Here is a 27,844-nt window from a genome sequence, read left to right on the forward strand (position 1 = left end):
TCTTAATGCTTGTGAGGAAAAATGTCTTAGCTTCACCATTAGGACCTGGAAGCACCTATCCAAAGATGGAGGTGGCTGGTACCATTGAAGAGGCCTCATGGGTATCTCTAGCAACAGAGATGCTGGGCTGTGCAAAGCAGTTGCCACCCTTTCCTTGGAAGCATTGGTGAGATAGTTCAGTAATGATTTATATATACTCTTACACCAGGGTGTAGGTGCTTTCCAGCACAATGTGCTTTCCAACAAGCACCGGGTAAGCTGGGTGCAAACAGCAGCATAAAGTGCTGCTTTCTTCAGCTTCGCTGCCAATGCTGCCTTGTGTTTCCTATAAATAGACCAGTAAGTCCTATTGCTGTTGAATTTATCAGATGGTGAAGAGCAGTTAGGAACAGGAGAAGAGTCACAGTAGAATACAGCTGATAAAAAAGTCTGCTACCAGCTCTGCAGGCCAATACAATTCCCTTGCAATAGGATTGGGGAACAGCAGTTCTCCCTTGCTCACAGCAGATGCTGCTGCATGTCTTTCATGTTGAGATATTTGGTTTCCAACCGCATTCAGGATGGGAGAAGAATTGTAAAATCATAGAATGTTCTGGGTTGGAAGGGGCGTTAAAGCTCACCCAGTCCTAACCTCCTCAGCACAGCCAGGGATGGGGCAGCTGCAGCTTCTTTGGGCCATGTATGCCAGTGCCTCACCACCCTCACAGTAAAGGATTTTATCCTTGTATCTAATCGAAATCTCCCCTATGTCAGTTTAAAGCCATTCCCCCTTGTCTTATCCCTACCTGTCCTTTCAAAAAGTCCCCTCCAGATTTCTTGTCGGCCCCTTTAGGCACTGGAAGCAGCTGTAAGGTCACCCCAGAGCCTTCTTTTCTCCAATCTGAACAACTCCAGCTCTCTCGGCCTGTCTTGATAGGATAATCAATGCCAACAAGCATCACTGCTTTCATTCTTTAGTCAAGGGAGGTTGGAGCTTAAGATTTAAACCCTATCCTTCTGGGTGGAAACTGGAGTCTTTGATTATCTGATTGGTAGTCCTACAGCTGTGTGGGATGGCCTGTTGGACTGCAAAGTAGGATAATATAGCATTAGTACAATCTTAGATGGTCTTAGAGCTTCCATTGGAACAATGAGAAAGCTGGAAGGAAGATACAGGCAAGGTCGGGTAACATTAGCAAAGTCAAAGATGATGGGGGCTTCCACCTCTGGTTTGTGTTCTTCTTTTTATAGAACTATGGACTAGATCTTATTGTCATCATCGAGGTGAGCTCTAGGTTTACCCAGGTAGCTACAAAGGGCAGCATTTGCCTGAAGGTGCCTCTTCGCATGTACCATCTTCTGTCAATACCATAAAGATTACTTGGCTTCTATGTTATTTTGTATTTGTCTGCAAATATGATGGCAAAATAAATTTGGACATGAAAGAATACCCTAAAATAGTAAAATCTGTTAATATGCACTCTCCATTCCATGTGGCTCTTGCATAATTTGGGCAGCAGTCTTGAATTAATTTTCTCCTGTACTTGCACAGTTGGAAGGAGCTCTGACTGCAGAGCACTAGAGAAGATGCATGGAACATAAATACACTCTTTCTCAGTGTGAGAAAGATGCCCTTATTAGTTCAGTGTGACCTGCAGTGATGTAATGCAGTTTATTTTGGGCCTGAGCAGACAAAGCAGTGAGCAGTGTTGCAGTTAAAACCCAATTATGTTAACTGACAGACCTCATTCTCTCCTGTGTCTTACCCCATTTCAGCTCACTAACGGGGAGCTATGAGTGTCAAGAGTGGGACTGGTTCTGCTGTGTGTTTTTTCACAGACTCAGAAGTAAAGATCCTCTCTCCTGCTGAACTACAGCTACTACTGTAGCACATCTGCCAGGCAAGCAAAGCAAAGAAATGGGGCATCATCCTGAGGGCTTCTGGTGTCATTTGCTAAGCCCTTAATGTATGTGGTCTTTAAGACGATGCTCATGCAGAAGGGAGTGTGGAGCCATATGTGAAACTCTTCCTTTGCTTTGTAGGCACAAACCCAATGGTGAACATGGCACAGGGTGAGGAGGTGTGGTTGTGTTGGTGGGATGATGAGTGGCTGGGGCCAGGCGGTGCCTACTGGGCTGTGGGTGTTCGTAAAACAGTAAGAGGATGAGAGCATAGAGGGAAGGAAGGAGATGGGAGACTGCAGCAGAGGAAGGTGATCAGGAATTTCCCCACAGAATGCTTTTTGTCCTTTTTCATCAGAAATTTTTGCAGGAAATGGCCAACTTCAGTGAATTCACAACTTCAAAATGCAATTAGAGAATTAACAAACTTATTTGGCCACTTCTGCTTTGTGGGCAAGGAAAAAAGTGCATAAAAAAAATTCGGAAGGTCAAATTGTTTACATGAAAAGTGTCCAGTTTAATGGCTTGGGGTTTTTGAATCGTGGCATGTTGAGGGTTTCTGAGAGATTGTCTTATTTCTGTCATATTCTTTAATCCTTCAGAAAAAACCACCCCGTCTTCTCTGGCCAATAGCAGTCCCTCCTCCCAGTTATTAGCAGAGCACAGCCTGGGGGTCTGGGAAGGAGAGCTGAGAAGAGGTGTAACGGCTTTGCAGGGGAGGAGGGCTACATCCAAGGGAGATGAACACGGATGTAGTTCAGTTGGTCTATGCTACGTCCTGCTTTGATGGGATGTGGTCCTGAGGATGGAATGTTGTCCATCAGCCAGGATCAGAGGAGATGAGAGCCCATCCCAGCCTTGCAAAAATGTAATGATGTTGGGAGGGGTCCATCTTGGGAAAGACTGGAAGCACATCTTCCATTGCTGTCCTTGGCCACGATGGCTCTCTGCCTCAGGAAAAGTAGGACTTTCACATGATATATTTGGCATTACAGCTGTTAAGAGTCTGTGGAGCAGTTGTCAGTTAAATGCTGGGCTTTGGGGCTAGCAGAGCCTGCTGTGGGTCTGGTGTGGGATCACTTTCCCTACCCCTGGAGGGGAGAGGGGTTGTTGCTGGGCCTGCAGGCACAGGGAGCAGGGCATCTTCTGTGCAGTCAGCAAGGTTTGTATGCTGCAAACCACTGGGGATAAAAAGTGAAAGAGAGCATGATGCTCAAAGGAGAGGCGTTTTCTCCAGCATCTTTTCACATGTGCATACTTACCCCTGCCAATAAATCACTGCCCTGCAACACAGCCTTCTCAGGCTTGGCTGCAGCTCCCTTGCAGGGAAGGATGTTTGAAGTAAAAGAGAAATTGATGCTGGTGAAAAGGCTTAAAGAAAGAGCCATCTGCAAAGTCTCAGTTCAGGGCATTGTAGCAGTATCAAGGTCATGGCAGCAGGTTGTTCCTGGATTCGAGCTTCTATGAGAGGTGCAAGAGACACAAGAGTGGCTTGTTTTTTTTTATCTTGCCTTATTTCTGCCTTGGCTGGCATGGATCTGAATTGCTCCATCAACATTAGGGCTCGTTTATGCTATCTGAAAGTCTTGATGGGGGAGACCACCTCCTCCTTTTGCACCTGCTCTGTGGTCAGAGCATCCCACTATGAGTACTGAGATGCTCTTCTTTGTGCAAGCGCTGGTGATGTTTGGTGAAGTAGTACTGTGGGAGCAACTTGACATGGGCAATACAAAGCTTTTGTGTGAAACCGTCTCCTCGCAAGTGGGGAAAAGTGCCATAGGTGCTTCCGGTAGCATCCTGTAACTGCTGACAAGACAACCACGTGAAGTAAAATAGTCGAATCAAAACTCTATTCTTGCAAAAGTGTTATCAGCTAAATCAAGAGCTGCTTTTAGCACTGAGGAAGATTTGAGCCAGCTAATGTGTGTGGTCAGGACTGTAGCCAGCTGCCATCTCAGCTTCTCTCATGCGTGAAGATTATTTCATTGTTGTTTTTTCCCAAATGCAGCCCACATCCTTGGCTGATGTTCTGATTGTATTTCCACCAACTCCAGGGAAGCTCTTCTGACTTTTTCCAGGTGAAGATCTGCGGGTGGTCAAGGTGATGCTGTGCTAAGCACTGTACAGATGCAGAGCAGGATGGCAGTACAGTTGAGTGTGAGGTAAGAGCAGGCAGATGCTGGTCCCTCAGAGAACAGGAGGCAGCACCCCATTGTAAGAGTGGTTCTGCAAAAGCAGGGATGAAGATGATTTTTTAAGCATGTAAATTATCTCATTGATGTATAAGCAAGAAAGAGCAGAATGTTTAGCAAGTACGGGGAGCTACACCTGGCTGAAATAGTCCAAGATGCTGAGAAGCCAGTGGGGGTCATGGGTGGTACTCACATAAGCTTTGGTTCCTTAGGAAACCAAGCTCATGAGAGCAATCAGAGAAACCACTTGATAAAAGCATCCATTTCTAGGCTTAGCATCAAGAGTTTACCAGGCTCAGACCAGGCACCGGTGTAGGCAGTAGGAGAGCGTTGTGGTGCAGCACAAGGTCACCTGCACAGTTTGCCACTCAGCATCAGTGAGGCACGGGGTGCACTGGTGTGTAGAGAGGGTGTTTGGCTGGTTTGGTGTGTTTCTGAAATGATCTCCCATCAATTTCCATGCTGTGCCCCTACACCAGTGTGGCTGCCAGTGCAAAGGCAGGTGTACCTGGTCACAGTGTGGGCTATGTGCTGCCTCTCTTACGTGATCTGACAAAGTATAGAAATACTTTAGCACTTTTATTTTTTCCCCTTCCATCTTCTCTCTCTTCCCACAGTCCCTTAAGAGCTTACAGCATCTCCTTGTGGTAAAAATAGCTTTTGGTGTCCACGTGGGGCTGAGTGGAGCTGCTGCTGCTCTGCCTGCCTTTTGTTTGAGGGGCTATGGCACAAACTTGGGGGCAGCTACAAGGAGTGCTCGGTGCCAGGGCACATCTGCAGCTTGCTTTGCAATAGCAGCTCGGAGCAGTTTGTAGTTGGACCATAGGCATTTTGCTAAGGAAAATCAGTTTATAATATCTGCTAGCTGTTTTTTGTTTTAAACAGTGGAGAAGTCTCTGCAGAGCAGTTGCAATGGTTTGTATTAAATCCTTCCCCCAAAACCTAGTGATGGCCATGGAGGCATTTGTGGTGAGGCCAGCAAGATGTGAATTGTCCCTTTATAAACGTTAAGTTACATTAGGTTCTGAATACCAGAATAAAAGTTTTAGAGCCACATAACGCTGAAAAATGTTAGGTTGCCTTTAAAGCCCAGCCTGCATCATGGGTCTGTAAAGTGAGTAGTACCATACAAGTAAAGAGTTTATTTTCCCCTCATTCTGTTTTTTGCTGGCACGTTTCCCATAATGCCAGTGCCTCTTGATTTACACCCTATGTAGAAACTCAGAAGACTCCTAATTATAACTGGTTCTTCTGATGTTTTTTGACTTGAACTTCTGCAAATATTGGCTGCATCTGTAATCTTGATCCAAAGGTCTCCGTTTTTCAGGAGTTTCTGTGAGTGTCAATCTCTATTTAACCTCAATGCACACATGGCTGGTGGGTAGACAGTGCTGTCAAAAGCTTTAGCAGGCCTTGATTTTAGTCTGTAGAGAGGAATTTTGAATATAAAGAAATCAGTTAATTTATTTCTACTTATGAGCCTCACAAGAGGAGTTTCTGCCTTGCTTCCACTGCTGTTTGATGTCACTGTTATCTGATGCTAGCTGTAAAATGGATTAAATCCTCTTCTGTTGCTTCAAAGGCTCAAGTATTAGAGCTGGGCTTCGAGAGGAACTCTGGCATTTTCTGCTGCTGGCCTTCATTGATGGGAGGGAAGTGCTTGTTTTCCTGATGCAGGGCTGCAGTGTGCATTAGGAAGATGTTGCTGTCACGTGATCTATGGAGCATCATTCATTCTGAGGTGCTTTTTGACACCGCTGTCTTAGCCCTCATCTCCCATCCCTGTAAGCAGATCTCTCACAGACCCAGAGATGGAAATAAAAAAAATAACACTAACGGGGCTAAAAAGCACCAAAAATCAGGATATCCCAGTATTTTGTTGAAAATTCATGTAGCCTTTGGTGAAGGAGAGATGTGGACATGGAAGAGGAGATGTTTTGTGGTAGGAAGTCATGACATCATTTCCCTGCAGCATGTGCTGGTGCTTGGTGTGTGGAGCTAGGATTGCATCACTGGTGCCCTCTATTAAATCACAGTTTCCAGTAAATTCCCAGCAGCTGCTTCCAGTATTTAGCTGACCCAAAGCACCAGGTTTGGCTGTTACTGGGTTTCAGCAAAATCGTGTTACAAATCTCCGTGTAATTGATCCTGACCTTGTCTGTAAGATCTTGGCTGCTTGGTCCCAAAGTCTGGCTGCATTTTCACTCTTCCCCAGCTGAAATCAGGAGCAATTCCTCTGTTTGGCACTGTTACCCCCTTGCAGTTTGTGTTTGCAGCCTGGTGGAGCTGGAGGTGAGAACTGACCTCAGAAGGCAGCTGGGTTTATGTCTGAAAGAGGAGCCCAGGGCACAGGGATGCTGCATCTCTTTGGCATGGACCTCTGCTCTGTCTCAGTGTCCCAGAGCATAAGATGACCTGACACCACAGCCTGCAGCATGTAGGGAGACTGTGCGTGCAGGGAGTGCATCTCTCATAGTGATTGGGGCAGTAGGGAGCATGGTAGGCAGGGATGTGGAAGGGCAGGCTAGGTGGCAGTGAGGCTCTCTGAAAAGGATGCAAACCTTATTGCTGTTTAAGAAGCGTAAGGGGGATTTTGCATTTCAAGCGTGTCTAAGAGCATTGTGTCCAGATTGCGTGCAGTCCTCCGGGTGCTGGACAGATGCACTGAAAAAGCAGCCCTGGTCTGGGAAGAATCAAAGAGCATTTAGCAGAGGGCTGGGTATATAGATGTCCAGATGGAAACAGCAAACCCTGCAGTACTCCAGCCTGGTTATCAAGGATACTGGAGACTGATGTGCTGCTGTCAGGAGGGGGTTAAAGCATGAGTGTCCCTACATTGAGCAACCTTGCCTGGCACAGAAACCTCCTTCTCATGCTGCTGAAGCCACAGAGAGGGCTTCTGTTCTCTGGGCACTGACATCAGCCGCTGCCAGGCCATGAGTCACACTGGGAGCCAGGCTCGCTGGGCACTGGTCCCTGGGTGCTGCCGCTTCGCATCCCTGTTAGACATCTGACTTACCATGGGGATGGATGGTGCTTCTTCAGAGTACATGTGCTCCTGGGTTAAGTGCTGCCTCACTTGGTGGGTCCAAGCCCCCACAGCTCAGTCTTTGCCATGCACTGGGTTCAGTGTTTGCAGCCACAAGAGCAGGGGGAGGATATGATGTTCCAGCAAGTGGGTGCAAGGTTTGGGGTCTGCACTCGTGCTGTGAATTTTGGGTACAGAAAAGGAGCACTAATGGCTGGGGTCCTTTTTTTACCCCAGAGTTTTGTGTACTGGAGAGGAATAGTTTAAGCTGAAAGCCTCTGGGGAAAAAAAATAAATGGAAGAAGGAGGAAACTCCACAGAAAAGTACATTCAGCTGAAGCAGACAACAGCGTTTGCTGATGTTAGGCCTCCTTTTCATGTCTTTCCAGTATAATCCTGCATTTAACATTACACAACTCCCTGTCAGGACTTGCTCCAAAAAAATTTTCTCCATCCTCTCCTTGGAGATTTGAGGGAAATGTAGTCATTGCTTTATAACAAACAATGGCTTCTTCTTCTTCCTCCTTGGCGTGCCCTGACACTGCTCCTGCAGGATGCAGACGGGTGGGTGATGCTCTGCAGGTCACCTCTCCTGCTCTCTGCAGTCTCATCCAGAGCAGAGCAAAAACTCACGCAACAGCTTGTCTCCAGGGTGAATAAATATTGGGCCAAATTGCCTTGGAAGAAAAGGGATCTGTTTGAAAAAACCCACTAAAGAAATCAGCAGCAGATATAATCCTCAGCCAGACTAATGGCATGTGCTGCAGCATAAGCGGTGAGTGCAGGCAAGGCAGTGAAGAAACAGGTCCTCCTGGAGAGCTATTTGTGTTCCTGTTCAGCCCTCACTCAGTACAGCAGTGTTGCAATACAAATGATTTAAACATGAAACACAGACGTTGTTGCAGTAAACCCAAGGTGAATGAAATTGCTGTTTAACAAACTGAACTAGGGAGAAGGATGCAAGGGGAGATCACAGTGTCTTTGTCTTACTATTGTTTTTGCTCCTGCAAGGGCAGCAGGCCTGTGACAGGGACCAGCACATGGCATCGTTCCGGTGCCAGGATGTGCTGATGTTTCATCAGGATGGGCATGATACAGCCAGGAACTGGAGCAGTCTTTCAGTGCCTTCCAGCAGCATTTGGAAGTGCTGATTCAGAATTAGTGCATCTCTGTTAAAATCAAAGGATGATGCTGCACCGTTTCGCAGCCTTGTTAAGGAGACACTGCACTAAGTCACCACCAGAAGGCAAAACAAAAGGCTCTAAATGCAAAAGCTTTCCTTTTAAAGGTAACTTTAGTGCATTTTTAGGGTTTGGTTTTTTTTGTACATCTCTGGGCTATGGCAAGAGGCCAGCTACTGCTGTTAGCACTCTCCAGGAAATTCATGAACATTGTGGTGACAAAGTGATGGGGTGGTGATGGATCTTACAGAGAGCTGCTGTAGGAAGGAGAACATCTAGCAAGGAGAAATACACTGATGTCTTCAGCTCCTCTAAAACAGAAAAGAGTTTACACAGCCAAAAATAGAGGGGGAGGACCTGTGGGTCTGAGGTGGAGCGGTGGAGGAGAAGGAACTGTTGGCCAAGCAAGGTGTTGGCAACTGGCTCTGGGGAGGGGATAGCACCGCCGTAAGCTAAAGCTGGATGCTCACAGCTACGTTAGGATCCAGCTGTAATTTTAACAGCTGGTTCTGTCAAGCTGCCTTCAGCGTAGCTCTGATCCAAGCTTTTATAATTAGCCAAATAGCAGCAGCTATCGTGTGAAGTGAAGTGGCAGCGATGCTCATTGTAGAGGAAGCAGAGTGGCAGGGGAGTGAGCCTTACCAAAAGGGTCATGGCTGGACTATGAAATTTTAAACAGTTGGGGTTTGGTCTTTATTTTTTTCCTCCATCTAAGCACTTTGTACAAAATGTTTGGTTAGGGCTTTTTCCCCTCAGAAAAGCACACCTAAGAAATGGTGTTTCATTTTGCATCATCCTGAACGGAAAAGCTTACATTTCTCAACTCAAATCAGAGGCGCTCCATTTGTGGTCAGTTTGAGGTCAGTTACTTTCACTGAATTAGTACAGTTTCTCATGAACGAGGTGGTCCCAGACCCTTCTGCCCCTGGATTCTGTTGGTGGCTGAATGCACTGCTTGTTTTTTGGGATGTGCTCTGGATGCTCCCTGAAGATGCTCTGAGCTGTTGGTGATCGCTGGGAGAGTTAGCCCACCCCATGAGTATAGGCTATAGGATCAGTGAGTATGTGAAACACCCCGATTATAATTAGCATGAGCCACTCCTGTCCTTGAGCTTTCTCTATTTGAGATCAACCAACTCAAAATGCTACATACGATTCCGTGTGGCACTTAGGGAACACGGTTTAGGGGTGGACTTGGCATTGCTGGGTTAATGGTTGAACTCAATGATCTTACAGGTCTTTTCCAACCTAAAAGATTCTATGATTCTATTTTGATAGTGCTCATGCTGCCTATCCCTGTAACCTTGGATTTTTACAGTCAATAAATGGATCTGTATTGATTGGAGAGAGCTAAAGAGAAGTACCTGGCTATTTATCCACAGTTTTGATAACAAACATTTAGGGAAATAGTAGAGTAGCCATCCCTTTCTATTTGTGATGGTTTATGAAGGTAGTTCTTGCTGTTCGGATCTCCTGGTGTTTCTTGGTGGTTTTATACTGTGCACATTCATGTTCCCTGTTTAGTGACACAGGACCAAAAGGCTGATGCATCTTCTGCTAATGAGGAGGGAGTGACTAGAAAGCAATATGAAAACAAAGTACATAGAAAAGGCTGATTTCATGGCAACTCATCCCAGTTTAATTACATTTCTGTTAAAGAAAGATCCATTTTATATTGGAGTCCTGCACAGGGCCAGGCAGCTTCTCTCACCAGATAATGTAAGAGTTAGGTCATGTCTTTTTCTGGAGTTTGCCAGAAACGTTGTTGAGCCTTAGAGCAACCTCAGCTGAGAAGCATGAACCCATCTCCACCTGCATTTTCCCTCCTATAGTTTTCACCTTGAGATCTCCAGTGCAGCAGAGAAGTCTGCAGCAGAGGAGTTGTCCACACTCCACCTCTTGCATGCTTACAGTGAAATCAGAGTGGGAAGTGCATCCCCAGCTGGCTAAATAGGACTGGTTGTTAAAATAGTGCTGCAGACACAGCAGCTACCTTGATGTGCCACATCCATTTTCATAACCAGGACAGCCCCTGGGGGAAGCGGTTACGTGGCACATCGGTAACAAACAGCATAGCCCCAAATGCCTAAAAGATGAGGAGGTGGCTCAGTGGGGAGTGAATTTCAAACTTGCATTGCAGAGGCTAGAAGAAGAAAATTCAGCATAACAAAGTCAGTGCGAGTTTTGGTCAATGATTTACTGGGACAGGATTTAGCCTCGATTTATATAATTACAGGAGCCCATAAAGTGGGATCACGCTCATCCAGGGGATGCGGGGGTGATAGTTTTAGAAAACCAAGGTGTGCAAATATCCTTGCGTTACCCAGAGGCTGTGGCTGTGCTGCTGAATGTTCCTCCCTCGATAGCACAGCTGCTGGAGCATCCTATAGGAGCTGATTTCTGGGACAGCTGTAAAAACAGCAGCTAGGAGAGCAACGAGTCCTACATTAAAAATTCCTCCTTTCCCTGCTTAGCTTCGACTCTAAATGTGTTGAGCACTCCATAATAGACAATCAGGAGCCGTTAGCACCGCAGCAGATGTGCTTGAAGCCATTTGGATTTCTCTTCAAAGCAAACAAAGAGGAATGTTATCTGCATGCAAGAATGGGTTTCCAGGATTTATGGCTGCATGGCAATTCTGCCTATGTGGGGAGGTGCTTTATTCTGGGATGCCCTGGACAGAAGTTGCTAAAGCCATCTGAAGTTGGTGGTGAACTTCCCTGTTGACTTCTGTAAAGCTCTGTTGGGGGATTAAGTTAATCTTATCCTTGCTTGGGTTGATCCATGTGAGCAGCTGCCCAGGCTGAGATTTTATTTATTGGTGTGGATGAGAGACCCATCTAAAACTATTCAGGACTTGAAGGATATTTTAGCCTGATATTTAGGCTGTGGTGTGAGGTATAAAATCCAGACCTGCAGGTCGGTCAAGCTAAAGACTCAGCAGCATATAGGTTTGTGTAGCCCATCTGTGGTGCATGTTGAGCTCTTCATCTCCCAAGTCTTACAGCGTCTTGCCTCTTTGCTTTCTGGATAGAAGTCAATGTGTTTGCATGTGAAGCTGTAGGTGGGTTCTCCCTCACCTTGCAGAGGCCAAGGCAGTGTATGGGCAGCTGCCCAGTGTGGGATGGTGGCAGTGGTCCCTTCAGGTCCCAAGAAAGGTGCAGTGCATCTTCCCATGCAGCTTTTGTGCAAGTAAATTACAACAGCTGCAGGGAGTACTTTTTGGGGCCTTTGTGTCTTACCCAAGGAGGATCCTGGTTTCCAGCCTGGGAATGGTTTAGCTCTCAAAATTCAGCTTCTGAAGTGTACTGCTGTACAGGTATCATTACAACTTAGTACTGCGTGCCTGTCCTTAAATGTTTTCTCGCCCGTCTTTCAAGCTAAGTCAGGCTTTGAGTGTGTTCCGTGCTAGTAAATGCGGTGAGCATTGAACTGGGAACCTCTCAGCTTTCATCTGCCTTTTTGTAATAAAAAACTGGCTGAAAAAGATCTCTGAAGGTTATTTACCTGTAACTGGATTTTTTCTCTGAGCAGGCAGCCGCCCCCCATTGGGCATGTGGGAATGCCACTTGAAGGGGAAGCATTTGATTTCCAAGTACAATTAGATTCCGTATTCAATTCTCAGTAATACAAGTGCAAGACTTCCAGTAAAGACGCTTTCTGTAGCAAGGGGCTTTAACATGTCCCAGTAGATACTGCAGCAGCCAACTATTGCCTTACCTTTGATACATAACAACTTGCTCAATTATTAAGATACCATGGAAGCTTGTACTGTATCTATGGTCAATTATAAGATAAACTGATAAAAGAGAGGATGTGGCTGTGTTCTCTGGAGCGGACACCAAACTTGATATGCCCACAGTGGTCAGGTGAAGGCTTGGGATTCTATGTTTTGGCGTTTTCTCCTGGTATTTGTTCCCACACAGCATTTGCAGGGGAAGTGAGTGCTCCCTATGAGCTCAAGAATCATTCTGCTAAAAGGAGTCTTTTCTCTGCTGAGTGTCCTTAGCACCACCTTACTTTGCTGTTGCTTGCCCAGAGGTTGTCACCTCCTGCTGCCTCAGTTTCCTACCTTTCATCCCACTGATAACTTCCCCATGCTCTGTGGAGACACCTTGTGTGTCTCATTTCTGCTGCACCCAGTCATCGCAAGGGGCAACCGTGACCCCATCCAAGATACCTTATTGGAGAATGAATGACTGTATTAATGTCTTTGTCACCTGAGAGCTACTCTGTAAGGAATCATAACATGTGATTAAAGGAGCCAGTTAAAAACAGCTTAGGAAACTGGATTAGGTACATGATCTCTTATGGCTCCTTTCAGCTGACAACCTGGTGAAAGAAGGGGGGTCTGGATTACATGGGGAAACATCAGACCTGACAAGAGTGTTTTCTGACTCTTAGGCTTAGTGGTGTCATGTACAATTTTAATCAGATTTAAATAGTGGCAAACATCACAGGCTTAATGGATTTCAGCTTTGTTACTGGGGCTTTGCTTAGAAGCAATTTGGATTTTCAGCTGTGAGCCAGCAATCCAAGTGCATTCATGATGACATTAAAAGGGACTGGGAACCCAGGGACTGACCTTGCATTTAAATACCACATGCCCGTGTATGGGGACAGACCTTGTCTTCTTTTTGTCAGCCTCAGGATCCTGATGTGTTGTTAAACTCAGCTCCATGTTTTTTCCATAGAAATGATGTATTTGGCTTCATTTCATGTATTGATCCCAGCAGCTGGGTAGCTGAACAAATGAGTTTTTCTATTTCAGAGGCTTTGTTGCTCAAGATGAAGCAAGATGACAATGTGTTTTTGCAGTGATCTGGAGAGCTTGTTTTCCATGCTTTGCTTGGATGGCCTACACATGATCTAAAATCATCTCTGTCCTTGTTTTAGGGGGGCATTGGTCTCCTTGACCTTCCCACAGTGAGTCTTTATCTTGGCTGTGCCAGTTTAGGGTGGTTTGTCTAGAGGATAAATAATCACTGAGGACACGGACCTCTGTATTTCTGTAGAGCCATGGTACTGCCTCCAAATCCAGTCTTTCAGGAAGGGTTTTTTTACATTGTGGGGGAAGATGCCTTGCAAGGTATCAGTATAGAAGATGGGTTTGTAAACCACAGTTGACTCTGGTCGGAGAATTGGTAATGGGAAACAGCCTTGTACATACAGCACTCAGGGATTGACTATCTGGAGTTTTCAGAGACAGAAGTTACAATCTCATGACAGTCAGTCGTTGAGGTCTGTTCAGCTGGTTGGTGGTCCCAGTCTTGCATGAACAGGAAGAGGGGGGAAAGGGGAACATCTGTGCTTCTCAAGTTCCTCTTAGGAGCAGCGTGTGGCATTGTTCCCTTTATCAGTAAAGGGAAACGTATGTGTTCCTGCTGCCTTGTGTTTTCTCTGCCACCTAAAACCACCGACCTAACGTTTCAGCTACTTCCAGCTCTGAGCTGAGCATTAATGATGTTTTCCCTTAGAAGGCCAAGGAGGTGTCTGTAAGGTGTTGTCTCAATCATCTACTAAATCCTGGCTTTCTGTCTGATGTAGCCATTCAAGTGCTAATTGCATCTGATTAAGTCAATCATTTGCAGAGGGAGTGGGTTAATTGGGTATTGTGGAAGCAATCAATGTAATCAGCTGCTTGCATCCATAGCTGAGGCTCTACAATTCAGCAGGACAATAATTGTTCTATGAGCTCCTGGAAGACAGCAGAGATAGACTGGATGGCAACAGGAAACCCTTCTCTGCAAAATGGCCTTTAGGAAAGGTAATTTGGATGCTAAGTGCTCATTAAGAGAGGATGGATTGATTAAGAGCAGGGAAATTCTTACCTCTAAAATGTGTGTGCATGAGAAGATGGTTGGAGTGGGTGCTGGTGTCAGGGTGGGGCACATGTGAGGTCTTTAGCTGGATGAGATTGATGCAGAGATCAAGATGAGTTGTCTTAGGGGGCATAAAGGGTTTTCTTATGGGGGATGAAGGGAGACCACTCTCTTCTGCCTGCAAGACAGTGTCAAGTGAGACATGCCAGGCACCCATCCTTACGTAAGGTGGACCAAGAGCTTACTTCCCAGGTATCCTAGGAGCAAAGAGACTGGTTTGCAGGATCACTACATGAATTCTCATTCTCTCCTTGCTGAAGCTTTAATTTCCAAGGTACTGTGCTTGAGCAGCAGCAGCTCCTGGTGGCTCCTCACCTGGGGGGATGCTGAGCACCTAGGGAAAGGAATGCTCATCTCATCAGCAAGCCTCCAAGGTCCCCTCTGCCTCCTGCATGCGTGGATGCTGTCATCTCCAATATGCCGGTATCTGCACTGCTGAACGTGTAACCAGCAGGAAGTGTATTTATCCGGAGATGACTGCAGGATTATTTTCAGGGAGGTTATAAGCTCCTCAGCACAGCTGCAGATAGGAAGGGGGAAAGCAAGCTGCGGGTGCTGTGCAGCAGAGCAGGGCAGTGATCGCAGCCTTGAGTGCAAGCTCAGTGTTGTTAGAACAGTCTTTACACCTCTTACAGGGGAACAACTTTTATATATGAGTTTGTTTCTGAACTGTGTTTTCCCTCCATGAGAAAACTTAATATTCCTTTTCTATTGGTATGCAAATGCTTAAAAATTCAAATTGAAGCTTTTGAAGTGTCCTGCTTTGTGGCTGAATGCTACAGAAAGAAATATTACGACTTAGAGCAATCAAACCAAATGATTTACACTGGCACAGACAAACAAGAGGGGTACAGTTATTTTTACAACAATATTCAAAGTCCAATCCGTATGGAAACCTTAGAATATGTCATCTTCTCCATCCAGCCCTCTGACTATGGGCAGTGTGGTTCATTTCAGAAGGAATACCCTCCTGACTCTGGTTTAAAAGGAGGTTGTGACATTGGTGTCAGTGGTAATGCGGGATGTCAGGGATTCACCACTCAGCTGGTCCAAATAATTATGCAGTTTCTTAACCTCCGAGAAAAAGCAGGCACATGCTCTCCAGTAAGTACCTATATACTGTTCCAGTTTAATTAGCATCTTACAGTATTAGTGTAGCAGACTGCTTGGCTTCTGACATACAGAGGAGTGGCAATATATACCCTGCAGTTTCAGTAGTAAAGTGATGTTGTATTTAAATCTCCAAAACTCTGAATTGGGGCCAAAACACTTAAACTACTTAGAGGAAAGAAAATCTGCTTCTATCCGTGAAGGTGTCCTGCATGAACTCTAGGCAAATGTGATTGCTGTTGGGTTACACACAAGTAATTTCTTTTCCTCCTATGTGAGCCTCCTAGCCTCCCAATGCTTTGTCTTGCAGTGAGACAAGAAGGCAAGAAACAACAGTGATGCATTTGGGTTCGGGGATGGTATTGGCTCTGTTGCTGTGCTTGGTTTTGGATGCGCAAACATGTTTTCTTCTAAAAGCCTTGGACCAGACCTGGTATTACTACAGCCCTAGAAATATCATGGAAATGAGCAATTCTGATGCCTCTTTCCAGGTGAAATCACAAAATAAATCACCCAGGCAGCTGAAGAGCAGGTGTGGTTTAACTCCATGTTTATGATACTTTATTAAGGGTCACAGAAAGCAAAGTCCATGCATGTATTTATTTCTTTTCCCAAGCCAGTTGGTCTGATTGCTCTCTTTGCAGGAGGGTTTTATTCTTTGAGAACAAAGGTTGAAACTGAAAGAGCCATTTTGGGTACTTCCTATAATACACATTCTCAGACACCAAAAATCCCATCATTAACTAAGTACCGTAACAGCTTTCTAAGGTGGGGAAGTGGTGATATCCCTCGTCTTAAAAAATGGGGAACTTGAACAAATTGCTTGTGGAAGTCGGATGGAAATACCGTGTCTCCGTTAGACTGTCTTGCTAGAAAATCCTCTCCCTTGAGTCCTCTGCAGCCTCTCACCCAGTGAGAAAGCTCAGCTAGGCTAAAGCACCCAATGGGTCCTGCCAGTTTTTGATGCCTGGCTTGGAGGAGCTCCAGCCACCAGCTCAATGGAGCTAACACAAGGCCATGCAGTATCTTTTCTTCAGTCAACCAACGTGGTAAGCCTGTTTTCTTTGCCCCACAGAGTTTTAGCACTGGCGATGAAGTGAGTGTGGAAGTGACAGTTCCTCGTTTTACCTTCGAAACTACGTTACGGGTGAAAAATACCCATTTGGGCTACGTGATTTCAGGTTATTTTATGTGCCATTTGTTGGCTAACTTTGTCACAACTGCTTGGTGGGGTTTTGGTTTTTTTTTGCAGTTGTCATAGGTTTGTGCCAGAACTGCCTGCAGAAGCAATTGGTTGGGTTTTTATTCTTGGTAGGTGGTTGAAGTGGTACAGAAAACCTGACAACCAAACAGCAGCAGTGTTAGCAACACAGGAGTGGTATTTCTAAAGGGTGCCCATAGGTGCTTTCCAGCCAGTCTCCACCAGGTAGTTTTTTCCCCAGTCACAGTTGGGCAGTGGTTATCAAGTGGGATGATGACAGGCAGCCGCATCCTTCATTCTGTGCCCTGAGAGAGGAAGAGAACATGTTGACAATCCAGTGCTGCATGGTCCGACACCAGCGATAGGACTAGTAGCCATTTAGCTTCAGCATGAGCAGAACACCTCTCATTGAGATCTGAATTTGGCCAGATACTTCTAAATACAAAGCTGTTGCTAAGGTAGTGCAACCCACAGAGACAAGAAAGAAATGGTTTAGTTCTCCAACCCTGATGCCCTCCAGTGTGGGATTTGTTCCCTGTTCAGACTCCTGTAGTTTTGTTTCTCAATGCCTTCTCTGTTTTCATAGTCCTTTAGATCAGGACGTTGAGGACACATCTTGCTGACATACTGTTTGCCTGGAGAACTGGGATGGGTTTATGTTGGGTTCAAGTCCAGGTCATGGTGGTTTGCATTGATCAGTGTTGACAGGGGTGCAGGCAGCAGGTTTGGGAAGAGCAGGGGAACAGCTCCTGAGGATGCAGCCCTGCAGGAAGGAAGAGAGATAAAACAAAAGAAAAGAAGCAAGCAAAGGGATTTATGAAAATCTGTGCTGAAGTACAATGAAATTAGCAGCTGGCTTTGTCAGAGCAGCCAGGAGCATTTTTGCAGAGCGATCTGTCTGGGAAGAGCCAGCATGTGAACTATGGAAGGAGATAACAGTGTTGTGTTGTTGGGTTTGGTTTTTTTTCTATTCTTCCTTGCAGTGGAATTTTTGCATACTGTGTTTTGCCACAAAAGGTTGGAAAGAGAAGATCAAAATGATGAAATGTCCCGATATAAAAGGGCAGGGAAAGCTGTTTTTCCAGCCTGACTTCGATAGTGGCTCACAGTCTTGTCCTGGGCGGCTCATCAAACCTCTCTGGGCTTCCTTCTCTATGACCATTACAATACCCATCTTCCAGGGGTAAGCATTAGGTAGACTTCACAGATTTGCAATTATTTGAGATCCTCTTTGGGGAAAACGTGGGGTAGTTTTATTTTTTGTCCCTTAAGTGCTAAGAAAAGTGCCAAGAAATGTGTTGTGGTGGGGAACAAGTTTAATAAAGAAGTCTGCAGCATCCTTCGCCATTTGGATGTTTGTAATGCAACACTCAAAGGAATGGCTGAGACCCAGAGCCAAGACTTGTGAAGCTGAGTTGCTCTGAGATGGAGCTGCTGAGCATTGTGTGCCCAGTGTGCTCTGCTGAGCTGAGTGAACCCCAAGTGAGGATTACTGAAGTAAAAGATGGGCTTTCCTTCTGCATCACCCTGCATTTGCATTTGGAGATGTCACTGTCCTCTTCGCATTCTCTCTCCTCCCTCTGGTTTGACACTGATGTCCTCTCTTCTAAACCCATCTCTCTCCAGCCCCCTACAAGATGTTAGTGTTCCCCAAATGTCAGGCACAGAGAGGCAGTGGAGAGGCTCTGAAATGGTCTCTGACATTTAGTGATGTAAATAGAAATGGCTGTTGAAGTATTCTCTCATTGCTCTAACTGGCTTGGCATTAAAAATCAGCACCGTTCAGGAACAGAAACTGTCCTGTCCTGCGGTTTCTAAACCTCACACTTCAAGTGCAAGCTGCTTAACATATTTATATTCAGGAAAGCAGTGGGCAGTCACCAGCCATCGGAACTCCAGCAGCATCTCTGCTTCACTTTAAGCAAACCTTGCATTTTACAAACATATCAGTTGGGCATCACCTACTGCCTGTCTGTCTCCTGTCAGAGAGACATTATTCCTATTCAGCTCCATCGTGTACAGCCTGCTACAGGGTACATGGAGTGTTTGCTGATAGAGCCTGGCAGGTAGCAGCGTCTGACTCTGAATCAGTCAGAGCTTCAGTTCTCTGGCAATTGAATTCCTGCCACAGTGGTGATATGAGTGCATCAGCCCAGGCCTTTCTCGTGCCGTTTTCAGATGAGTCTGCCCTTGGCTGGGGTTTAGTGGCTTTTTTGTCTGCTTCCCTTCTTAGGCTTTGGATAATCCCGCTCCTTGTAGTTTCTTCTCTTTCTGATGCTGCAAGTGCCCTCCAATGGGTTAGTCATGTGTTTTCACTAGAAAAAGTACATAGCAAGCCCACAGTTGGGATAGTATTGAATTGGTGGGCTGAATTCGCTTGTTCTGCTCATGGCTTTGGGGAAGTCTCTCACGACATGGATGGGTGGATGAGAGAAAGAGCTTCAGACTTGTCATTCCCCTGATGTATCCAGTCTTGGTCCTCTGCATTACTGACGTATCTGGATACAGCTGCTAGTGCACATGGGTGATGATTATCCGTGTGGGATGGAGCACTTGTTTCACACTGGAGGGATGGGAGGGCTTGGAAGTGGAAGGATGGTGCAGACAGTGGCATGGCATCGCCAGCTGTGTGTGGCCATGGGGTAGCTAAGGTTTGGGCTGTCCTGTTATCATCTCTGGGCAGTGACATGGGTTCAGCTACTCCTGGGTCTCTCTGACCATAGAGTCTGCTGGATCTCATGGAGGTGAGAGGTGTACGCTCTGCTTGTGCTGGCTCACTCATGCATGTGAGCTGTAAATAACTCAGGAAGGGGGATCCCTAAGGCTCTGAAATGAAAACACCATGCCGGTTTCTGGGTGGCATGCAGCACCTGGGTGAGGCCCCATGTTTTAGATGAAGCCCTGCTGCAATATATGACCCGTATAGAATAAGGGAACAAAGGAAAGGCTGATGACAGCTTTAAATGTTTCCATGGCTTCCATCTGCATCAAGTTATCAGCATTCCCATGTGCCAGCCATTGGCTGTGCTGAGCGGGTTCATGATGCTGTCTGTGGTGAGCATTCAGCAGCAGCACTGGCTTTGCCATTGCACTTAGAGCAGACACCAGTGCCTGGTGTTCAGTCCTTGAGGAGCTTGAGGAAGTATTTGGTGTAGGACTTTGTGAGTCTAGATGGAGGTGTGTGTGCATGTGCATTTTTTCTTGCTTTAGGTTTTTGTGTCATGGAAATATTTTATACCACTTACATCTGTATTGTCAGTGCTGAGGAGCTGGTTGAGGGATTCTGCATCTTTTCATCTGTAGTTTAAATCAGTCCTGTATCAGGATGGACGAGTGAAAAGCGGGTTGAATGAGGAATTTCTGCACACCACTGTTTGTAGCAGGCAGGGGAAGGAAAGGTTTGAATGTGCCACATATGCATATTATAAAGAAGAAAGTTTAGCTACTTATTTGAAAGTTGTTATAAAACACATAAGTTTTAATTTTAAAATCCTGGCTTCCGAGAGCCAATGACAAAAAATCAAAAAGGGATGAAACTAAGAAAGAAAGGAACACATTTTATTTCAGTGTGACTTTTGTATAATTGTATCTTAAATAAATGCAGGATGACCATCAAACTGCTCTGTTAGTATTCACAAAACTTGTACTGGACAGTTCTTGGCTTTGAAGCATTTAGGCATCAGTTGAACTTGTGAGGTAAGTTGGGCGCTGTGGCTGCTGCAGGAGGAGCTGGCAGGGATCAGCTGTAATCTCTTTTCTGATCTGAGCAGTTGAGTTTTTTACATTCTTTGTTTCTGTCCCTGACTGGTTTGAGTTTGAATGGTGCTCTTCCTCAGCAGCAAATCTGCCCATGGGGCTGATGATATCCAGGGAGAGCGAAGAGGCATGGGATGGCCAACCAGGCTGGAGGGGAAAGAGTGCTCAGTGGCTTTCTGAACCAAAGTGCCCTGAAGTCAGTGGGAAGAGCTTCAAACGTTTCCCCTTTTTCCGTGTGAAAAATGTATTCACGGCTTATGCTGATGGAGCCATCTGCCCGGAACCACTTTCCCTGCATGCACACACTCTGGTGTCCATTTCTCAGCAGCATCAGCATCATCACCTGCCTTCACCTTGCTCCAAAACTGCTACTCACATAGATTGAGCAACATCCCTGGTGCCAGGAGCTGTGGCAGGGGCTGTTGTTTGAGGGCCTGTGCAGGGACACAGCTTTGCTCCTCAGATCTTTGCCTGTATTGCAGCATGGGATGCAAAGCCTTTGCCTGCTACATCACAGTGTCAGAGTGGGGACACCCGAAGCACAGGCTGTTGGAAAAGAGCAAGAGTGGAGTGAGAAGGGAAAATCTGAAGGAAAAGGCCTTCATGTCTTGAGCAATCCAGCCACACATTTGGTCTGCTTGGTTTTGAAGTTGAAACTCTTCTTTTCTTCACCCTATCTTTTTAAATACAGTGCTTGATCCCTGGTTCACAGCAGTTGCTTTCTGCTGCAGGCTACCGAGAAGGATTTCTGTGGAAGAGAGGACGCGACAACGGGCAATTCTTGAGCCGAAAGTTCGTGTTATCAGAGAGGGAAGGTGCACTGAAGTACTTCAACAAGAATGACGTGAGTACCTGGGGTTGCTGTGTGCAGACGGGGTCACAACTGTAAGAGCATCTTTGAACAAGTAATTTTGAGGCCACACTTTTATTTATGCAGTTCCCATAATAACTGAGTCCCCATTTGCTCCAGGACGAGAGCACAGCTCACTGCTCACTTTAGTAGGGTTTGCTCTTGTCCTCCCACAGTCATGGTGAGACACCTGAACCGGCAATTTTACGTGTTCCTGCTCTATTGCCCTTTAAGTTTGATAAGGCTTTTCTGAAGCCACCAGCAAAGGCTTTCCTCAGCTCTGTCTCTGCATCCTCCAGCTGACATGGGTTTCCTATTTATGGTTAGCTTGTGATGGAAGTATCACCATCTCACAATGGCAGCTGAGGTCTGAAACCTCCTTTGCATGGTGTGGCAAGCAGTCCAGAGGAAAAGCTCCCTGGTTTTCTCTTCCAGCGTCAAGCAGTGTGAAAGCATTTGTCTTCTTCCCCAGAGCACCTTTCATTTATTGTAAGTGAGAAATGGAGCTATGACCATGAAAATTGCATTTGTGATGAATGGATAGGCACTCTACTACTCTGCACCACTTAATGGAGGAAGGCAAGGTGTTTTCCCTGACCTTTGGGTCTCCTGTGAGCATCAGAGCTGGGAGCAGACCAGACTGAGCGGCCAGCCAGTTTTCCCAGGTAGTTGATGCAGTCATAGTGTTGTGGTGAGCCACCCTGTGCAGAGGAGGAACATCCATCCACTCTTCTGCACGCTTGGCAGCCAGCTTCAATAGCACCTTCTTCAGCATGGTGTGGTATGGTGCAATGGCATCTTGAGGACAGGAAACAGCCAGTCATTACGGAGAGAGAAGTGAAAGTCCCATTTAGTGGCTGTTGCTGGCTCCAGTAGTTTAAAGCTGCTTTGCTTTGGTGTTGACCACAACCGTGGTGGAAATGGCAATGTCTAGACCCGTCCTCTTTGCTGGGACTTCCCCAGGGTCACCCACAATGGCTGTTTGTCCACGGTAAGTCCCCAAGTTTCCAAAACAGCACTAGCGTCTCTGCCAGCTCAGGGACTTCTGTGTGGTGCTGGGTACCATGGCACTACTGCACCATCTTCTCATGTCCCCTGGCTGTGCCCTAAATCTGGAGTTCAAAGAGCCTAATCTTCATTTTTTGGGACGTTTTATTCTTGCTTGCTAGTTCAGTTCTCAGTGCAGTCGTGAAAGGGTGGTAAACTAGAGGTGTTTTGTAGGAAGACCAGGTGCACTACAAAGTTCAAGTGAACTGCCACAGATGGTGCAGGTGGTTTTGGTGCCTGTGAGGGCCTGGTCTAGGCTCACCATTGGGCTAACCCACCCAGGAGGTGGACTATAAGGTATATATTTGTCCCTATGAAAAGAAAGTTCACAGTTCGGAGGGCAAAAGGACGGGCAGAGTCAGAAGCCAATGCCTCGTGTGAGAGGATAGGACTAGGGGGGTGTGAGCATGATGCCCCCTGCCAGCCTAGCACCCAGGTCTGAAGTTGGCAGTGTTGATAATCCTCCATCTTCTTGGGAAAGATGAACTGGGTGTGGGTGCTTGAGATGCAGAGAGCAGCCTGGCCTATTAATTAGCAGTGTGCGTTTCTCTTCTGTCTGCCTGAATGGTTTTCTTTCTTCTTTGGCAGTGCTCATCCCAGAGTAAATGCTGGTCACTTATCATTAGGTAAAGGGTCTGGAGAGATTAGGAGTCAGGGGACAGTTGAACAGAGGCATGGTGAAGATGCTTGTCTTTATAGCACAACATCTAATCATGAGAACTGGTCTGTCCATCTTGCTGCTGGGCTGAAACCTTCCTCCCCTTGAACTCCACTGGATTTTGCAGAAGAACAGAGCATTTTTCCAAGCTGTTCGAAAGCACTCACTGACACACGAGCAAAGGCTTTGATACCTCATCAATGGGCAGTTTTGTGCACTGGGAGTAATCTATTCTCTTTTAGCTAATGGCCTCAATCAGGGTTTATCTGACCAAGTGCACTGCTTTTTGGTTTGAAAGCCAGTTCTCAGGTGTTTGCTCACTCAGCTGTGTTTTCCAGGCGAAGGAACCCAAAGCAATTATGAAGATCGAACATCTAAATGCAACTTTCCAGCCTGCAAAAATCGGGAACCCACACGGACTGCAGATCACTTACTTGAAGGACAACAGCACAAGGAACATCTTTGTCTATCATGAAGATGGCAAGGTGAGAGCAGGGAGGTAACAAGGAGGTTGGGTTGGGTTGTGGTCCTGGGGGTTGATGCTGAGGTCCCAGCCCTCCTGAAGGAGGTTGCAGTAGATGCCATCTCACAGCCTTAATTTTCAGCTCTTTCTTCCTTCTGCCAAATACTTGGGAGTCCTCATAAAATACCATCAGCCCTGGATCAGCGCCTAAAGCGGTCATGTTCACATCGCACTTACTTCCCTCTTGCTGTCATGGTGCCTCCAGCCTTTCTGTTGCCTCCCCTTCAGCACCCTGCCTGTCAAAGAGGCTTTCTGGGGACAATCCCTCATGGACTGCAGGGCAGGGATTTGCGGGATTGTCTCAGTGCACAGCCTGTTCCCAGCTGTTCACCCAGGCGCAGTAAGCCAGGCAGCCCTGCTGGGGATAAGCAGTATGTGCTCACAGCAGTCGCTGCTCTCCAGACTGTATAGGTCAGTAATGCCACCAAAACACTCTTCACCTGTGGATGAGCAAAGCTGATCTCACCTGCGTTGCTGCTGAGGCTCCGGTTGCTATGGAGCCAGATGATGCTTGGCGTGCTCACAGGCTGAATGTGGCTCCTGTGTAGTGCAGGTGCTCCTGGCAGGAAGCAGTTAGTGCATCGGGTTGTGTTGATTAGCGGCATGGCATGGTTTTGTACATGTAGATAAATGTGCATGTAGTACACGTGTGTGTGCATGCATATATGCATATAATAGATGGTCAGCCTGGCTGGCCTCTCACACCCTGCAGCACTGTAGGGTCTTGCTCCGTCTGTTTGCAGGTCCTGGAGAGCTGTTCCAGCAGGAAGATGTGTCTTGGGCTCTGACCACTTTAAAGCATGTTGTTGTGGTCCCGTGTTAGCACTTACCCACCACCAGAGCCAGGCAGGGTGAAGCTGAGGCACCCACTGGAGCTGGAGACCAATCCTCTGTGCAGACTGCCCTTGTCCTGCAGGCAGCTGAACTGGTGCTTCTTGCTGGGGCTGTCCCTCCTGTGGGCACGAAGCTGAAGCCACCCCTTTAGCAGCACCCAGATCTGCATCTGGATGTGGGAGGCAGGAAAGCTGCAGCAGTGGGTTTCCGTGCTCTGAGCTCCTATCCAGGGCTGAAGCTCCCTCTGCAGGACCTCTGGTTGGAGCAGCTCAGATAGCTGCAGTGAGCTGCTGCCAGCCCTGGGGTTGCCATCACTGATGGGATGCTCAAAGATGGGCTGTCTCCAGGAAAACCAACCTGTAGGGTGCGAACCAAGATCTTTGGATGTTCTCTGGATAAATTAGCAAAATGCTTTTCCCCAGTGCTCTTCCTTTCCTGAGCCACACCAGGAGCTTTCAGGATGGGAGGAGGGGGCATGATGGACTGAGGAGCAGCAGCAAACAGGCTCATTGCTTGAGCTCCAGGGTTGGATGAGCTGGAGGTACAGTGAGAAGTAGTTGCGTTTTTATCTGGGGTTGTCAGTCTGAGACTACCATGGCAATGTGGGTGGCTCTGGCACAGGATGGAGACTGGAAAGACACCAAGGTGGCATGTGGAGGGGGGTGTCTGTGGTGGCATTGCAAGCAGAGCAGAAGGAAGCTGAGAGCCTAGAAAAGCCATTTGCAAAGGTGCAGGGCAGGAGTTCATTTTCTCTGCTTGCTGTGGGGCATAACTTAGAGAAAGGAATCTCCACTAATGAGCTGGTGAGACACCACCTTCCCATCTGAAAACACTGAGCAGTTCGACATCAGTTTAATACATCAGATATATCTCCTCACTCCATCTGTGGCATTGTTCGTAAGTATACAGGCAGAAGTTTAGCAACTGAGCCTTTTGGCTTTGCATACCCAGGTATAGGTTTGTGTAAAGAAAGGTGGTGGTGTGGCTTCCTCCAGCCATGGATGACCAATATTCTGTGAAACAGTCATCTACTGGAAGCCAGTGAGGGTTTCAGCTTCTGCTTTTCTGCAGGATGAAACCCTATCTCACATCACAATCAAGGAGGAGACCAGCACATGTATATATGCATATATATAAAATATATAGTTTTCATAGTTATAAAAATACATCCATATCCATCCCGTTGGTTACTGTATGAAATATCAACACCTTAATATTGCTCGTTACCTCCAGCCTGCTTTGATCATCATTTACTTCAGGAGCCTGACTCTTGCTGACTCTCTTTGTGCAGCTCTCTGGGGTCTGCTTAGCTGCTTAGGGTAGGAAAGCAAATGATAAGTAAGTAAAACCTTAGACAAGTAGGTTAGAGTTTCCAAAAACATTGTTTCTGTATATCCTATTACATTTTCTTCCTTCCACTTGAAGCAGATTAACAAACCAAGGCTTCCAGGGGGTGGCTATTTGTCGTGTTAGACCATTTTTGAGATACCCCCCATTCCAAAATTACACAGAAGAGCCTTCCCCTTGCCTACCCCAAATAATTTTTAAAGCATGAAAAGGTTTAAATCTTTTTAAAGATACTGAAGGCTGATTTCTAGTTTGATATGGTCTTTCTTATGCTGCGGCAACCTCAGCTGAAGGGGTTGGCTGTTGATTTGAGGATGAAGCCTGGTTCACTGAACCTGTCCCTGATGTGTGGTGTGGCAGCCAGAGGTTCAGCATCCCCTTTCCCTGCAGCTCAGCATCCCGGTGCAGGCAGCCGGTACATCTTCCTTCCAATGTGCCTTTCTTCTGCCCATGCCTTTAGACTGCAAGGCAGTGTCTGACAGCTCCCTGTGCGGATCACTTCAAGTTAATGTGGCATTTCTCAGTTAAACCTTCACAAAGGCACCCAGTGTGGCACAAGCTCTGAGGGTCTCACCAGAAACAAAGGAGTCATTGAGTTTTAAAACAAAGAAGTTATAAAACAACCGTTTTGTAGGGGAAAAACCAAAAACCAACTAACCAACAACAGAAAGCAAAAGATTGAGAGATTGTTGCCGAGGGAAGGAAGAATTGGGAAGTGAGCTGGGACTTCATTATTGCTGTGTTTGTCCCTAGAGGAATCACAGATATGACTGATAGACTGGAGTACAAAGATGAAGAGGGATTTAGCCACTCTTAGCAAAAAATGGGAGTATGTTGCAAAAACTGAAGTGGATTCAGGCGTTCTGTGCTTGTGGCTGCTGACCGGTTGGTGGCAGGCTGCCTTTGCACTGCCAGCACGGGCTGAGTAGTGTTTATAGGGTCAAGCTTCATATCTCAAGTACTGATTTGTTGCTGGTTTTAACGTTGTTCAGAGATGTGCTCAAATCTTTCCCTCTGCAGAAAGCCCCTTGGTCCTCGCTGCGTGTCCTGTTCTGCAGCCTGGGGCAGCAGTTGGATGTTCCCCATCCTTCACCTGTTTGCTGCTCCCTTTTATGTCCGTATTCTATTTTGTTTAGGACTGCTGCCAAACTGCCCTCTGTCACCTGGGACAAAGTGATGGAAGGGATGAAACCCAGCAGGACCGTGTTATTTTGTGTGCAAAGTACGTTACTCACTGTGCTTTTCTTTCACTATTAGGAGATAGTGGACTGGTTCAATGCCATCCGCGCAGCACGGTTTCATTACTTACAAGTGGCATTCCCTGGAGCCAGTGACGTTGATGTGAGTTTTCCTGCAGTTTGGGGGTTCTTGGGGTTTTTTTCCCTTGCTCTTTAGCATTTGATAAGCCAGCTGGAAAGCTTGGGGCATGCTATATCCTTCGGAGGGTTTGACAATCCCTGGGTTGAAATTCCTGCAGTGGGATGTTGAGCCCACGTGCAGCACCTGTTAGAACATCCATCCAGCCTTGGAAACCACGTGCATGTGCATGCACACGTGCTCAACCCTCAAGATGTGAGTCGTGCTTATGAGTAACTCCAGCTCTGTCACATGTGCGGAAGCCATGAGCATCTTTCTCGAAAGCTGTTGCTGTCAATACTAAAAGCTGAAACAAAGGCTGCAGGGTAGAAAAGATGAAGGCAAAAGAATGCCAGTGCTGTACCCAGGTCTCTGGGATGAGTTGTTGTGTGCAGGTCAGTGCAGCCTGTCTTATATCTCTGTCTTGTGTTTTCCGGGAGCTGGAACTGCTAATTGCATTACCTTCTGCTAATATAATACTAGAGGCATTATTAATGCAAGCTGAGAGTAAGTGTTTTGTGTTGCAGTTGCACTTCAGTTGGTGTGTAACGTCACCGGTTGTTGCTGACTACTCTGTAACTAACCAGTAAGAGTTGCTGTGCAGCATATACTTTCCTTGATCATTTCTACCCCTCTCCATATTCTCTCCTTCTCCTAAAATTGGTTGGCACATCTGAATCAAATTGCCCCCCAAAATCCCTCAGACCTTAATGGAGTTGGTGAGCGTTCATATGCTCACCCCCCTGGCAGTTTTGGTGGGAGATAAGTTATTGATATTTTTACTTATTATCTCTTCTCATCAGTTACTCTTTGGAGTAAACAGAGGATGGGAATGTTTAACAGTGTTCAATTTTTGACTGTGGAATACTGAACAGCCCTTCACAGCATTCAGCTTAGGGAGACCTCTGTGGAGACTGGGTTATGTACGTGAGTTAGCTCCAGCCAGGGTGTTGACATCACTAGCATTTGATTTATGAGTCCTTCACCCTGTCAGAGAG

General features: G+C 46.5%; 1 protein-coding gene across 1 annotated transcript in view; it reads left to right on the top strand.

Annotated features, from left to right (window-relative positions):
* The window catches only part of ADAP1 (ArfGAP with dual PH domains 1), a 58,902-nt gene that overhangs the window by 27,276 nt on the left and 3,782 nt on the right, over nt 1-27,844 (top strand). The window contains exons 5-7 of the mRNA XM_061357066.1: nt 20,963-21,075; nt 23,125-23,271; nt 26,748-26,831. Coding sequence (XP_061213050.1) covers nt 20,963-21,075; nt 23,125-23,271; nt 26,748-26,831 — 344 coding nt within the window. The remainder of the gene's footprint in view (nt 1-20,962; nt 21,076-23,124; nt 23,272-26,747; nt 26,832-27,844) is intronic.

The sequence above is a fragment of the Neopsephotus bourkii genome, unplaced genomic scaffold (assembly GCF_033783945.1).
Source record: "Neopsephotus bourkii isolate Nb327-2 ecotype Australia unplaced genomic scaffold, CSIRO-AGI_Nbou_v1 NB_882, whole genome shotgun sequence".
Taxonomy (NCBI): Eukaryota; Metazoa; Chordata; class Aves; order Psittaciformes; family Psittacidae; genus Neopsephotus; species Neopsephotus bourkii.